This window comes from Carya illinoinensis, chromosome 7 (genome assembly GCF_018687715.1).
Source record: "Carya illinoinensis cultivar Pawnee chromosome 7, C.illinoinensisPawnee_v1, whole genome shotgun sequence".
Taxonomy (NCBI): domain Eukaryota; kingdom Viridiplantae; phylum Streptophyta; class Magnoliopsida; order Fagales; family Juglandaceae; genus Carya; species Carya illinoinensis.
In genome coordinates, this window is record NC_056758.1 from 8,410,824 (window position 1) to 8,424,008 (window position 13,185).

At 35.0% G+C, this 13,185-nt stretch overlaps 1 protein-coding gene and 1 long non-coding RNA gene across 2 annotated transcripts; one reads left to right on the forward strand and one right to left on the reverse strand.

Moving 5' to 3' along the window:
* The first annotated feature begins 700 nt into the window (after positions 1 to 700).
* LOC122317153 lies at positions 701 to 3,932 on the forward strand. Its single transcript, XR_006244382.1, has 2 exons — positions 701 to 1,618; positions 3,619 to 3,932. It is a non-coding gene; the product is annotated as an uncharacterized LOC122317153 (long non-coding RNA).
* A 2,025-nt stretch (positions 3,933 to 5,957) lies between these two features.
* Positions 5,958 to 8,635, reverse strand: LOC122317152 (protein SHI RELATED SEQUENCE 1-like). The gene is made up of 2 exons (XM_043134096.1): positions 7,286 to 8,635; positions 5,958 to 6,793 (listed from the first exon to the last, which is right to left on the reverse strand). Exons 1-2 carry the CDS (start codon positions 7,914 to 7,916, stop codon positions 6,408 to 6,410), a joined length of 1,017 nt encoding a protein of 338 aa, XP_042990030.1. The 5' UTR covers positions 7,917 to 8,635; the 3' UTR covers positions 5,958 to 6,407.
* Between the last annotated feature and the right edge of the window lie 4,550 nt (positions 8,636 to 13,185).

Here is a 13,185-nt window from a genome sequence, read left to right on the forward strand (position 1 = left end):
TTTTTTAAAATAAAATTTAATTTTTTATCTAAATTATAACTTTATTCAAATATTTTAAAATAAATATGATGGCTTGCATGATCTGTACTGACAAATATAATTTATGAGGAAGAAATAAGTTTGGGAAGTTGATACGTATTAGTAATTGGGCCAATGTCCCTCGAGAAATACGCAAGACAAGGGAAAAGGCTCATAGTACAGATAGCACGTGCAAACAAATGCTAGCCTATTGGAAGCGACAATACAATCAGAACACGCTTTGTCCTCCATTTCCAAACCAACAACCCAACCAAAACCAAACCCAAAATATATGCCGATCATAACGTGTCTAGTGAAAATATTTTATTTTATTATTATAATTTTTTAGAAATTATATATAAAATATAATAAATAATTTAATTTTTTTAAATCTTAAAATAATAATAATATTTTATTTAACTTTTATCTAAAATTATTTCATCTCATTTTATTTTATTTTACTATTTAAATAGTTTAAAAAAATTTTTAAAAATAAATAAATGATCCATTTAAAAAAAATTAATTTTTAAAAAGAGTGCACCGCAATTTGCTATATTTAACATTACTAAAAACAAAATATATACCTCAACGTCACAGCTATCTCCCTCAGTTTTTACACCATATAATCCAAACTTGCACCCTTCTTTTTCTTTTGCTCTACACACACACACACAGCTAGCTCTGAAACCCAATTTCGTGCTGCAACGTACAATCAAAACTTGAACCATTTTGCAGGGCAGTGTACAGTTTGCTCTGTCATAGAGGCTGCAGGCAGCTGTCTCTCCTACTTGCTCAGAAGCAAAATTAGAGAACAGCAACTGTAGTAGAGTAGATTAAAGCCACCCTTTTTGCAGCAGCAGCAGAGCCCGAGACTACATCTCTCTCTCTCTGTATATATATATTATATATACACACACGGCTTTGACAGCTTTGTTATTGGTGGTGTTGGGACCACACCAATAATGCCCACAAACAAAAACAAAATGCATTATGCTGCATCAGACTCCCCTATATATCTGGGCTCACCCTATATACATACATTCTCAATCTGCTGCCAACCCACCACCTATATTAATACTGCCCCAATACCATGAAAACCCTAGGCTAGCATTATTTTCTATGGTTTTGCCTTCTGCAATGGCTTCCAATCGATGAAAGGAAAGGCAGAAACCTTTTTCACATGCTTAAATGCTCTCTCTCTCTCTCTCTCTCTCTCTCTCTCTCTCTCTCTCTCATAAAATACTAAATTAAGTGCCTTGATCTATATTTCGGGCATTATTTCGGGCATTTAAAGAGAACCTCCTCCCTCCTGCGCCTAGAGTACTGCCAAATAACACAGTTCTGGGGTTGCCCCCCAAAACAAAAGGAGCCACCAAAGATCGAGAAATACGTAAATGGAGAAAGCTGGAATAGCTATATATATATTTGGCTGGTGTGTGAGGCAAAGGCATGATTTTGAGCTTGGATAACGACCGAGCTGCATGGGAGTCTGGACGGACACTGATATATAATGGCTGGCATTGGAGATTGCATGTTGGGTTGCAGGCTCTTCGCAAAAGAATCCAAAGTATCCGTACCCAAGTAGACTCGTGACATCGAGGTATGATCAGTACATTATTTCCACTTAGTTTGTTAATTAATTACCACATAATATTAATATGTAGCTCATGTATAAAGTTCCATGCATGCATTCTTTCATTATTCTTGCTATTGATTATTAATTAAGATACAACGACGTTTCATCCAAAATAGAAAGTAACAAATTTAAGTGGGTTTTGGAATGCGTATAAATAATTAGCATGTTCTTAATAGGATATAAACTATATTCCATGACAAACAAACTAAGTGTTAGGGTTTCAAGTACTCCTCAAAAAACCTCCATTTGTTATTGTAACATGATTACGTTAATTAGTGGGCAATCATTGAGATTTTGTTACCTTAATTATCTAGCTTAGTTACTTTACGATCTATCCATCTATAAATTAATTATGGACGTCAGATCTTATGAAATTAAGTACATAAATTACAACTTATTTTTACATTAAGGGTCCAAATGGTAACTAATGACATATGGCCTGCCTTATTACAAAATGAGTGATAATTTCGAGAAATAAAAAATAAAGTTTAATTTCTGGGAAGGGGTGGGGGGGAAAGATTCGTATTCTTTCCATCAAACAGTAGTTAACAAATTATGTAACGAGCACCTTTCCATACCATAAGCGGACAATTTCATGTAGGTAGTACTTGCGGGTTTGCTCAGGATGAATGTAATGAGAATCTGAAAAAAGTGGATGCTTTTCTTATAGCAGAAAAACACGGGAGTCATTCTCTTCATCATCATCATCTCTGTAAACTGGTTTCAATTATATTTGTATTGGAAAATGGTGATGTTACATATAAATATATATATATATATCCGAGTATTTGTGGTGATCTATACGAGTCTTTGCCAGACAAAATAACTTATGTGTATAATAAAACATCTTGCATACATTGTACAATTCAGACCATTTTTCAGGACAGCTTTCTTCTAATTCAGCACTCTATATAGAGATGTGTTCGTGTGGGGTAATTGCGATGATTCCTATAACATTAAAGAAAGTCTGCTAGGGAGGGTCTCAGATAGGCATGAATAGCTATTCTCTTCTCTAAATTGTTATAAGCCAAAATGAACGTGTCTCCAGCTTTATGTCAGGAAGAGACTTGCACTAAAACAAAAGGAATCCATGGTGAAGCAGCACACGACAAAAAGGAAATGACAGAATAAACGAATTGCAACTGGAGATCATTCTCAGTCATGGCACAATAAACTATCACACAAAACAGCCAAAGTCCACACATTTTAAGATTTTAGTCGTTCTATAATGCGCTACTGAAAAAGAAATTGTTCTGATCTCTCTTCTGCAAAGAGATTTTCCTCACAAGAAATTAAGGAATTGACAACTAGCATGCATAAAGATAAGGATCATAGTAAACCAACAGACTATCATGCACACTGCGTCACCATTCATAAAGGGAAAGTACATCACCCAAAATATTATGATTGTTTTGACTTCCAACAAGCTGTGTAATACAAGCAGAAATTCATAATGAAACCATCAAATCCTTTAAAGAGAATTGATCTATTCTCTTTTCTTTTCTTTTTTTTTTTTTTTTTTTTTTTTTTATGTCGAGTAACTTCTCCAATGCAGGGCCCTTTGGACCCACCCTGTAGAGTATACCCCAATCCTGTGTGGCACCCTCTAAAGTTTTCCTACAAAGAACTAGTTAAATCGCTGACTTTTAACTAGGAGGGTGTGGCCCTAAATGATTGTTTGCACCTATTAGGTGTTGAACCATAGATCTTGAAGGGAGTGATACCCCAAGACCAAGGCCTTCACCACTTGGGGCAACCCCTTGGGGTTAGAATTGAGTTATTCTGTTTTATGCAAGTCTGGGAAAAATTCAGCTTGGTTTATCACTGTTAAGAGTTCAACACCCTCTTGATAAACAATTGTGCATGGTTAAAGAATAATATATTAGTTTCATATATGCTTATGTAAAATGATTGCTACATATATAAAAAAATCAATTACTGACCGGGATTAGAAAACTTCCAAGTGCATGAACCATTTCGAAGAAAACAAGTCACATGGAAGATCAACTAGGGGCAGACAGACTTGCATGCAAGGAATTAATGGGTGCTAGAGGATATAGCTTCTAGTAACAGTCAAATATACAGGTAATTCCTCTCTGTCAATCATTTGATTTGTTCTTGTACGTACAAAGATTCTCATATAACAAATTGCTGTATGCTTATATAGATAGAAAAATGGAAGAAACATATTACCAACCAGGAAGGATGTACCAAAATAAATTCAAGGTTCTTTATGATGGTCATGTTACTTTAAATGGATCAATACCGCAATTATGCATATATCTGAGTCAACAACCATATAAATATATCAATTACTTCGAAATATAAATTTTTACATGCATTTATAGAAAATATTATGATGAAAATTCTATAAAACATTGCAACAGGCCCGCTGATTATTTTTAACTGTTCAGCTTGGTCTTAGCTCCTTGATCCTTCACTAGATAAACATTCCAGCTTGCCCTAACTAAAATGGGAAACATCTCCTTCTGTTATCCTTATATCAATGCTTTCATGTAAGATTCAATACTGTTACTTATATAATCCTATACTTACTTTTTGTACCAGAGAGAGCAAAAGAAAGATAAATGGAGTTTTTCTACTTAAAGGATAGAGCGCACACACCCGCACACACACATATATACAATATAAATATAAATATATATGTATACATACATTTTAATTGCTTAGTTATTAATGAATACATACAAATCAATTCAACTATAAGGAGATTGGTGTCAAAGGCCTGTGGCCTAATTGACATAACTGCCCAAAATGGAGGTCTGAAGTTCGAAATCCCCATCCCCCAAATGTATCAAAAAACCTATGAGGAGATTTAAAAGAAACCAGACACATACCTTACACCTGATGGTTTTCCTGATTGCAAACTACATAACACAACAGGCCGGACTTGACATATTCTAAATACCTTCCTTGAACTCAACATAACTTGCTCCTATTTTTTCCACTAAAGGTCTATAGCAATTAAATCAATTCCAAAATACATCACTAGGTTCAGCAAGTAATCAAAATTGGAAGCTAATTCAAGTCCCAAATCAAAACATTTTCTTATCGTAGCACAAACTTATACATCTTCAGAAAAATATAACTAGCCAAGCAAAAATTCAAATCAATTTCACTTGGTAACATTGACCACAAGAAATTAAAAGCCTTTTCTTGCCTTAAGGCTTAATTTGGAGTGATCATCTTGGGGCCTACTTTGCCCACAAGTATAAAATTAAAATATATAAAATAATGTCAAGTTAACATTGAGAAGTATTGAAACTGATAATTAGTTAACTTTTTGTTTACATTTCCTGGAGCCTCTAAATTCAATCCCAAAGTATACACTCCATTTAGGAGTGTCAAGTTCTGAGTTTTTTTTTTTTTTTTTTTGGATACATTTGGGAGAGGGGACTTTTGAACTCCATGCCTCCACTCTAGAGGCTGGGGGTTATGCCATTGGCAAGTTCTGAGTGCACTATGAATAGGGGCCAAAAATAACTAAAATGCTCAATGCTTAGGGAGCAGCACAAATGATTAGAAGACACATTTCATCAAAGTTACCCTAAGTGAAGCAATAATATTGGAATATATAGGGATTTATTTCCTCCTTGGATAGCTCAGTAGGAAGAAGATACCTAGCTCAGTCTCATGATGCGTCCCCACTGACTAAATTGTATACCAAATAAGCAACCTCAAGTTTTAATAATAATATTGATTATAAAAATAATACTAAAAAAAATAAAATAAATGACAGTTTGCACAATATAAACGCTCTATTGGGAAGTGTGAAAATTAGTTATATATTCTTGCCGAGGACATTAATTATGAAAAATGAAATACTAGATGTCAGTTTGTTTACAAACTATCTCGTTTACATGTGAAATTTTTCACTCGAGAAGAAACAGTCTCATATTTATGTACTGTACACTCTCAACATACATAATTAAACATCTTCAATATGTATTATACGTTCCTCTAGGTACATTAAACAATAGTAGATGGTAAGAAACACTACTCATTTTCCCATCAGAGGCTCAAAGCCACATCTCGTGCATGCTTAATCAAGCAATGATCAATTTGTATATATCGAGTCTGTGCGTGTGTGAGCGTTTGTGTGTGTGTGTGTGTGTGAGTGTGAGAGAGAGAGAGAGAGAGAGAGAGAGAGAGAAGAAGAAGAAGAAGGATGGGCGAAGGAGAGGGAAATATCCTTCACCTTCTGAACTTGAATGCTTATGCATGGCTGGACCGCCAATACCGAAATGGATAAAAGATGTTTTCGCCGTAGTTTGTCCAACCATTACAAAACAAATTAAAGCCGTCCCAATTTCAAACCGGCAAGCATACGGGTAAACAGGAAAAAAGCAGATAGAAATATCAAAAACAACCAGAAAATGTAGTAAAATTCAACCCAGTGGAGAAAAATAAATACAAAATAGAAACAACATACAGACTCACTGCACTACGCTGGACTGCACACCTAATCTCGTACAGAAACTGAGGAACAAATTCCCATTTTAAGGAAGTGAAGAACAATATCAATAATTTAACTTGCATTGAGAACTTCAGATTCGCACAAAAAAAACCAAACAGCTTTCCGCGTTTCCTCTCGTCCTTTTTTTTTTTCCTTTACTCCTACTTGATCAATGGTTATCAAATTTACTGCTACAACGATATCAAAATATTGCTGGCGAAGTGAAAAGTTGGTCAGAGAGAGAGAGGTGGGGAAGAATGTGGGGTCTTTTTTTTTTCAAGATCTTGGGGGTGGGAAGAATTGCGTACCAGCCATGAAGGTGTTAAGCGGAGCTGGGTATAGAGAAGAAGGATCGAGAAGTGTCATAGCAGAAGAACCCACGTCTGCACCACCACCACTAGCAGTGGTGGCGCTGGCAGTTGTGGTACCAGCAATGAGGTTAAGAGGTTGAACTCCACCACCGCCGGAGGAGCTCTCCCCGGCAGCCGAGTAGTTAGTTTCGGGGCCTTGGTCATAGAGGATGCCCTTAAAAACATGGCCTCCTATGTTCACAGCCGTCTGATACGCATATTGATCGTCCGCATCGTCAACGGAGCTCACTCGTACGCAACGGAAAACAGCGGGAGAGCTCAGTTCTGCTGGAAAATGTTCGACTTCTAACCCTACAATATATCCCATTAGCCATTCGGATGTTAGTTTAGACGATAAACATGTCAACTTGGAAGAGAAATGAAATGCAATTATGTGTTTATAAAGCAAGCACACACCCTAGCTGCATAGCCACATATATATCGGCACAAAGGAGTGAGACACAGACAGGAAAAATAATCTCTTCCTGGCCTGTCAATCTATTCGTCAGAATTACTAAATAATAGTGTTGCGTACAAAGAAAAGGAAAAGAAAGAAAAGTTGATGATTTTACTATGGAGATCGATTTCCATCACACGCAATCGGTACCGTGGTCTTATTTGGGTATACATCCAAAACCCTCCATCTGTCTATCTGTCTCTCTCTCTCTCTCTCCCACACATTCTCTCTTTTCAGAATTCCTTGGATGCGTCAAAGGAATTCTTGCGAAGAGTCAATCAGTAGAACTGTGAGTGTGTCTGTGAGATATTATATATTTTTAGAAATAAATAAATAAACGAAGGTACCTGACGCGCTGGTGGGCAAACGAGTGCAAGCGAGAGAGGAAGTGGTTGGATTCTCTCTCTGTCTTTTGGGATTCTCTCCGCGGAGCTGAAGTTCATGGTGCTGTTGCTGCATAGAAGCGAGTTGTTGTTGACGCTCGCGGCGCTTAGAAGCTGGGACCCAAGTGCTTTTGACATGGGTTGGACACTCTAATCCTCGGCTTTTACAACAAGTCCTGCACCGCATGTGAACGCAGTCCTTCTTGGCTTGGTTCCCGCAGTCCTGGCAGCTTATCCCTCCACCTGCGGACCTCATCATCATGAACGCCGATCTCGACGGCGAGTCATGATCAGAGACGTTGATTGAGCTCCTGCTGGGCCCTACCCCTAACCCAGCCGCTGAAGCGTAGAGATCTTGCTGTAGCTGTTGCTGCTGGTGCCGTTGTTGTTCTTGCTGTTGTTGTTGTAAAAGTACTTGTTCCTGCTGTTGCCATAGCTCGAAACCCTGCTTGTACGCCACTTCCTCATTCTTGTACCAAAACAAGTTCTCCGGCGGGATTTCCGTTGGCGGGTTGTTGCCGCTTTGCTGACGATGATCTTCCTGGCTGCTCGGAGTACCTGATCTTCCTCCACCTAATGGGAAAAACCCAGCCATTGCTCCTCCTCTAAGCCTGACCCGCACCTCAATTGTGACAGACAATCCATATCAGAAGCTCCACTCTCACCCAAGTTCAGTACCCAACAACGAAATGGGTATATTTCTCGAATCTGTATTTTTTGGGTCCCGCGGCTTGGACGAGGGAGGGTTGGGTCCGTGGGTGTGGTGCTAACTTACCGTATTTCCTCGGAATTATCTCGTTGTGTGTGTGTGTTGCATACAAGGGCGTGTAATATTTCTCCCCTTTTTTCCTTTTTTTTTTTTTTTCTTTTTGTTCTCAAAGAGTGTGCTTGTGTGAGTTTGTGTAGTGGTGGTTCTGGTAATAGCGGTGTAGTTGGGGGAGGGGTTAATTGCAGGCAGGCAGCCCTAGAGACTTGGGTTATAGAGACGGTCGGTCTGCGTTTGGCAGTTGTTAATCGCTGCCTTGAATTCACTCTCTTTCCATCTTCTTCTTCTACAGAGTGAATTTAGGAAGCATTTAAAGACGCCGCGGAAATCAACAGCTATTATCTCTGTGTGTGTCTCTCTCTATCTCTGCAACGCCGCCATGTTCTCTCTGCACCGAGCAGCTGCCTCAATTTAAGTCTCCCAATCCATCCCTTTGCCTCCTCTCTCTCTCTCTCTCTCTCTCTCTATCTCTGATTAATTTGCAGGTGCTGGGCTTTTTAGCTCTGAGCAGTGCCTATTGTGTCCGTAAAACAAAACATCTCTCTCTCTCTGCTATGGATTTTATTATCTAATCTTTAAAAATCGACTGAATCAGCCACTCATAAATTCGCATGCTCCATCTAACGGTCAAACACGAGCCACGTGTCGCCGCACCTGCTTTTCCTTATTCGTCCTTTGCACCGGAAAACCCGCTACTTTTTCGTGACTCCCCCCCTCTTTAGTGAACATTTTTTTTGTGTTTCGGTTTATTATTTTATTATTATTTTTTCTCCCCTATTAAGTTGGTTACATCTCATGAAAATTTCAAAAATCTATAATATATAAATTAAATAAAACACATACATAAAATTATTTTTAATTAAATATTGTATAACTCATCCCAAAAGTCCTTTTAATTTCATTTTCTATTTTAAAATTTAAAAAATTACTTTTTTAAAAAAATTCATACATCTTTAAATTTTATTTAATTACGCAATACAGATAAGATAAGATAACATATTTTGTTAAAAATTAAATAAAATATTATTATAATATAATTTTTTAATATTAATTTTATTTGAAAATTTGAAATAATTAAATTATTCATTATATTTTATATAAAAATTTAAAAAAATTATAACAATTATATGAGATAAAATAATTTTTATTAATCAAATCCATCCTTAATCGCTTACAATAAATAATTCATCCTTTCAAATTCTATTTTTATCATTATGAATAATAGTTACAAGATGTGAACAATTAAGATTATAAGTTTACGTTAGGATATTGAAATGATTTTAGATAATTTATAAATAATAATAAAAAAGTAATAAATTATTTATAAAGTGAAGTAGTTGAGATTACTTCAATTACCAAACACAGCTTTAGACTCAAACTTATGCATTAAGCATTGAAGTTGAATCTAAATTCCACAATGCAGATAAAAGCTGACGCTTAAAGACTTTATGAACATTTATAACTGTAGAAAATGGCATTAGGGTCTTATATGTAAAATGTATATTAATAAGTTAAATGATGGTGATTTCTAATTTTTCATAATTGAAAGTGGGGACATAATGCAAATGCACCAAATCAAGAACCCAACAAGTCCACAAAAATGACCTACAAAACAAAATTAAACTAATTACTCCGAATTTTAATAACGTACTCCATACGGCACTAAAGTAGACTCTTAAATAATACCATGCTTAATGACATAATCAAATACCCAAAACCATTCAAATTTTATGTACATGGAGGGCCTTTACATAAATTATAATTATGTTTTAAATTATAAATAATTTATAAAAATAATATCATTTATTATATATACCTTCATATTTAAAAGTATGATTACGAAAAATATGATGCGCATCACTTATTTTTCTCTAAATAAATGAAATAATATAATTTCTAGGCTTAATGAATTAAAACCAAGTTTGGGTTTTTTTTTTTTAAATTTAAAGGGAAACTGTAATAGTTCAGTTATCAGAAAAACTTACATTTATGATTAGATATATTATGTGATATCTCTATATCAAATATGACATCATGAAAAATAATATATTTAAAACTCTATCAATATATATATTTTTTGTGATTGGTCAAATTTTTAATATTGTTAATATTCTCGATAAAGGTTTAAAAGACAGTAATTTTTATTTAAATAAAGACACAATTTAATATTTTATTAAAAAATAGGTTGGCCTCTACATACGTCCGAGAGAGAACTATTTTTTTATTTTAATTAACAAATTGGAAAAAAAAAAAAAAAAAAAAAAAAAGGAAATAGTTAAACGAGGTAAGAGAGATTTGGGCAGTGAAAAAGAGGCAGGTAGTATTTTTATCGAATTTCTACAAGATAATCATATCTTGCATTGCATGTTGTGCTGCAGAGGGGGAACACAGCGCCACCTCCTCGTACTTTTTTCCACCATTTTTGTTTTTTTTTTTTCGTTGTTTTTTTTTTTTTTTTTTTTGAAAATATTTTGGCTTGGTTCTTCAATTATTAATTTAAATTTAACCGGGATATGGATGTTGGAGTTGACTATTGGGAGGGAGGGAGGAGGGTGTTTTCGTCCTCTCGAGTGTAAAATTTACTTTTGTCTTTCTATATTATTAATAATAATAATTATGATGCATATAACGTCGACAAATATTGCTGATAAATGTGGCTACGGACTCCGCCGGCCTGCAATACCGGTGGATGAGGCCCTATGACAGGGATTGTTGGCCGTACCGTTTTTCGTCTTTGTTCAACTTTCGCAACTGCGGTGCGTGATTCTCACTTGCAGTTTGTGTTTTCACGGAGGAAACCAAGCCGGTTAGCAACCAAACCAAACTGTGCAGACATGGCCTCAGGATTTTTTTTTTTTTAAATAATACATCCGGGTGTTACAATATTTATTAATTATTTAAAATAATTATATGAATAATAATAAATATTAAAATATAGAAAAGGGTATTTTTGTCCAATTAAATTATTTTCGCTTAATGGCTTTAGAAATCTTAATAACATTAAAAGTTACCCTCGTCATTAATAATTACTAGGTTTTTTAAAATATAATTCATTGTATTTTAAAAATAAAAAATAAATTATTACATTTTCCTACAATATTTATATTGTGATGGCCGGATGCATGCTGACTTCATTTGGTACATTTATTTCAATTTTATGTTATGTTGCTCGTAAAAAGTAATAATTATTGACTTTAATACTTTATAAAAAAATCTCAACCATTTCATTAAAATGATATGAAGATCCAAAAGAGTTATACGCAATACGGGGGTAGTTGTACAAATAGTTGTGATTCCTTGATGTATGTACTCCATCAATTTGAAAGGACTAGAAGAGTTGTCATTTCAAGCTCACATGCTTGGTGCCTTTGAAACCCAGCTTGCATTTAACATTGACATTGGAACAAAACATATGGGACAGTAAAGGAAAGCTGGATCCCAAAAGACCCAAGATTTTGTGGCTATGTATCCATCCACCCATCCATCAAAGTTTTAACCTCAAAACTTAAGATATGGAGTAGGAATTTGCCAAAAGCGAATTGATTATACGTCCATTCGGTGTACCAAGCTGCTCTTCTTTAACTTTTTTTTTTTTTTTTTAAATGTAAAATGGTAGGAGAGGGCAACTAGAGATGACTTATCTACCAGAACGAGACTATAATAGCATCCAACTAGTTGGAAAGTTAGACAAGAGAGGCTTAGATGGCAAAAACTATAAGTGCTCCCTACAAGTCAAATTTAAGCCATAGCCTAACCCTAACCTCACGACGGCATCAATGATCTATAAGTTAATGGGTTACCAATAATCTTGAATGCTTCTCATTGCGGAAATTCCACCCTAGGACCTAGTGTCCATTGTCAAACTAAACACTAAGCCGCCACCACCACCCTCAATGGTGCTCATCTTCAACTCTTTTGCTCTTTAGATTTTTCCTTTTGTCAATGTATTTATGGGCTAACTGGCACTCCAATCTTGTTCCAAGATAAGAGGGAGGTGTGGCATTGGAAATGGAGGGATTCCCAACTCTCTTGCATGTGTTATTAGCTCATTTCAACTTTTTAATGAAATATAAATGCAATTTAATAGCTCATTAGAAGATGACACGAAAAAAAGAAAAACTTATTTAATCTTTTATTTTAATATTTGCAAGATTTTTGGTTTGATTTGGTTTCCAATAATCATAGATTTTCTAGTGACAAATACTGAAGTCTTTGCAACACTATCTCATAGTTTTACATACGTACCTATCTATTTTGTTGGTCACCTCATCTAAAAACTATATTCCTTTATTCTATGTTGTAATTATTATTTTTATATATATTACATCACCATAAAAAATTTGCTCTATCGTAGCGAATTAATTTTTTATAAAAATAATTATTTTCTATCAAAATAAATTTATTTAATCATAAATAATATTTTTGTCACGTATAATTTGTTAGAAATGCTTTTCTTTTATTTTTTCTTTTTTTTAAATAGTGCCTGTTGGTAGTTGGGGAGCAGAATACCTCCCCCAAGGCCGGGATTAGTGAAATTGGGACATTTTAGCGAGAAACACTAATGTCTTTCCTTTTCATCAATTGATTATCCTTTTGACACTTGTGACACAATAATTACTTACCTCTGCAAAGAAATTGATATCGAGAATGGAGCATGTAGATTCATTAAAAGACTAGAATTTCTCTTGCTAGGGTTAGATGAAGTCCATGAATGGTGTTCTACAAGATACTGAGACGCACCCTAGATTATAATGCTCCATTAAAATCTAGGCCCCATTTGAGAATATATATATATACACACATATAATTGCCTGTTGTATTTTGGTCAAAGTTTTGTCTAACTCCAAACAGTGTCTTAACTTTGCACAGCCTCTACGTTAATATTTATGTGTGGGATCCCTCTGTCAACTTCTACTAATAATATTAATGTATATAGGCTCTACGAGAAAAATTAAAGACCGTTTGCTGTTTGCGACCACTCTTTTTGTGGCACTCGAGTTTTGACCCAATAAAATTCTCATTCTCAACATTTAATAGAAGATCATTTTCAATCAATGGGGCCTTGATATTAAAAAAAAAAAAACTTAGCCAAACTCTT

What these genes read in the sequence shown, in the direction of transcription:
- LOC122317152 (XM_043134096.1), bottom strand. Translation starts at nt 7,916, where the DNA reads ATGGCTGGGTTTTTCCCATTAGGTGGAGGAAGATCAGGTACTCCGAGC. An exon ending in TTTGCCCACCAGCGCGTCAG is followed by an intron (nt 6,794 to 7,285) that starts GTACCTTCGTTT and finishes GATATATTGTAG; the next exon opens with GGTTAGAAGTCGAACATTTT.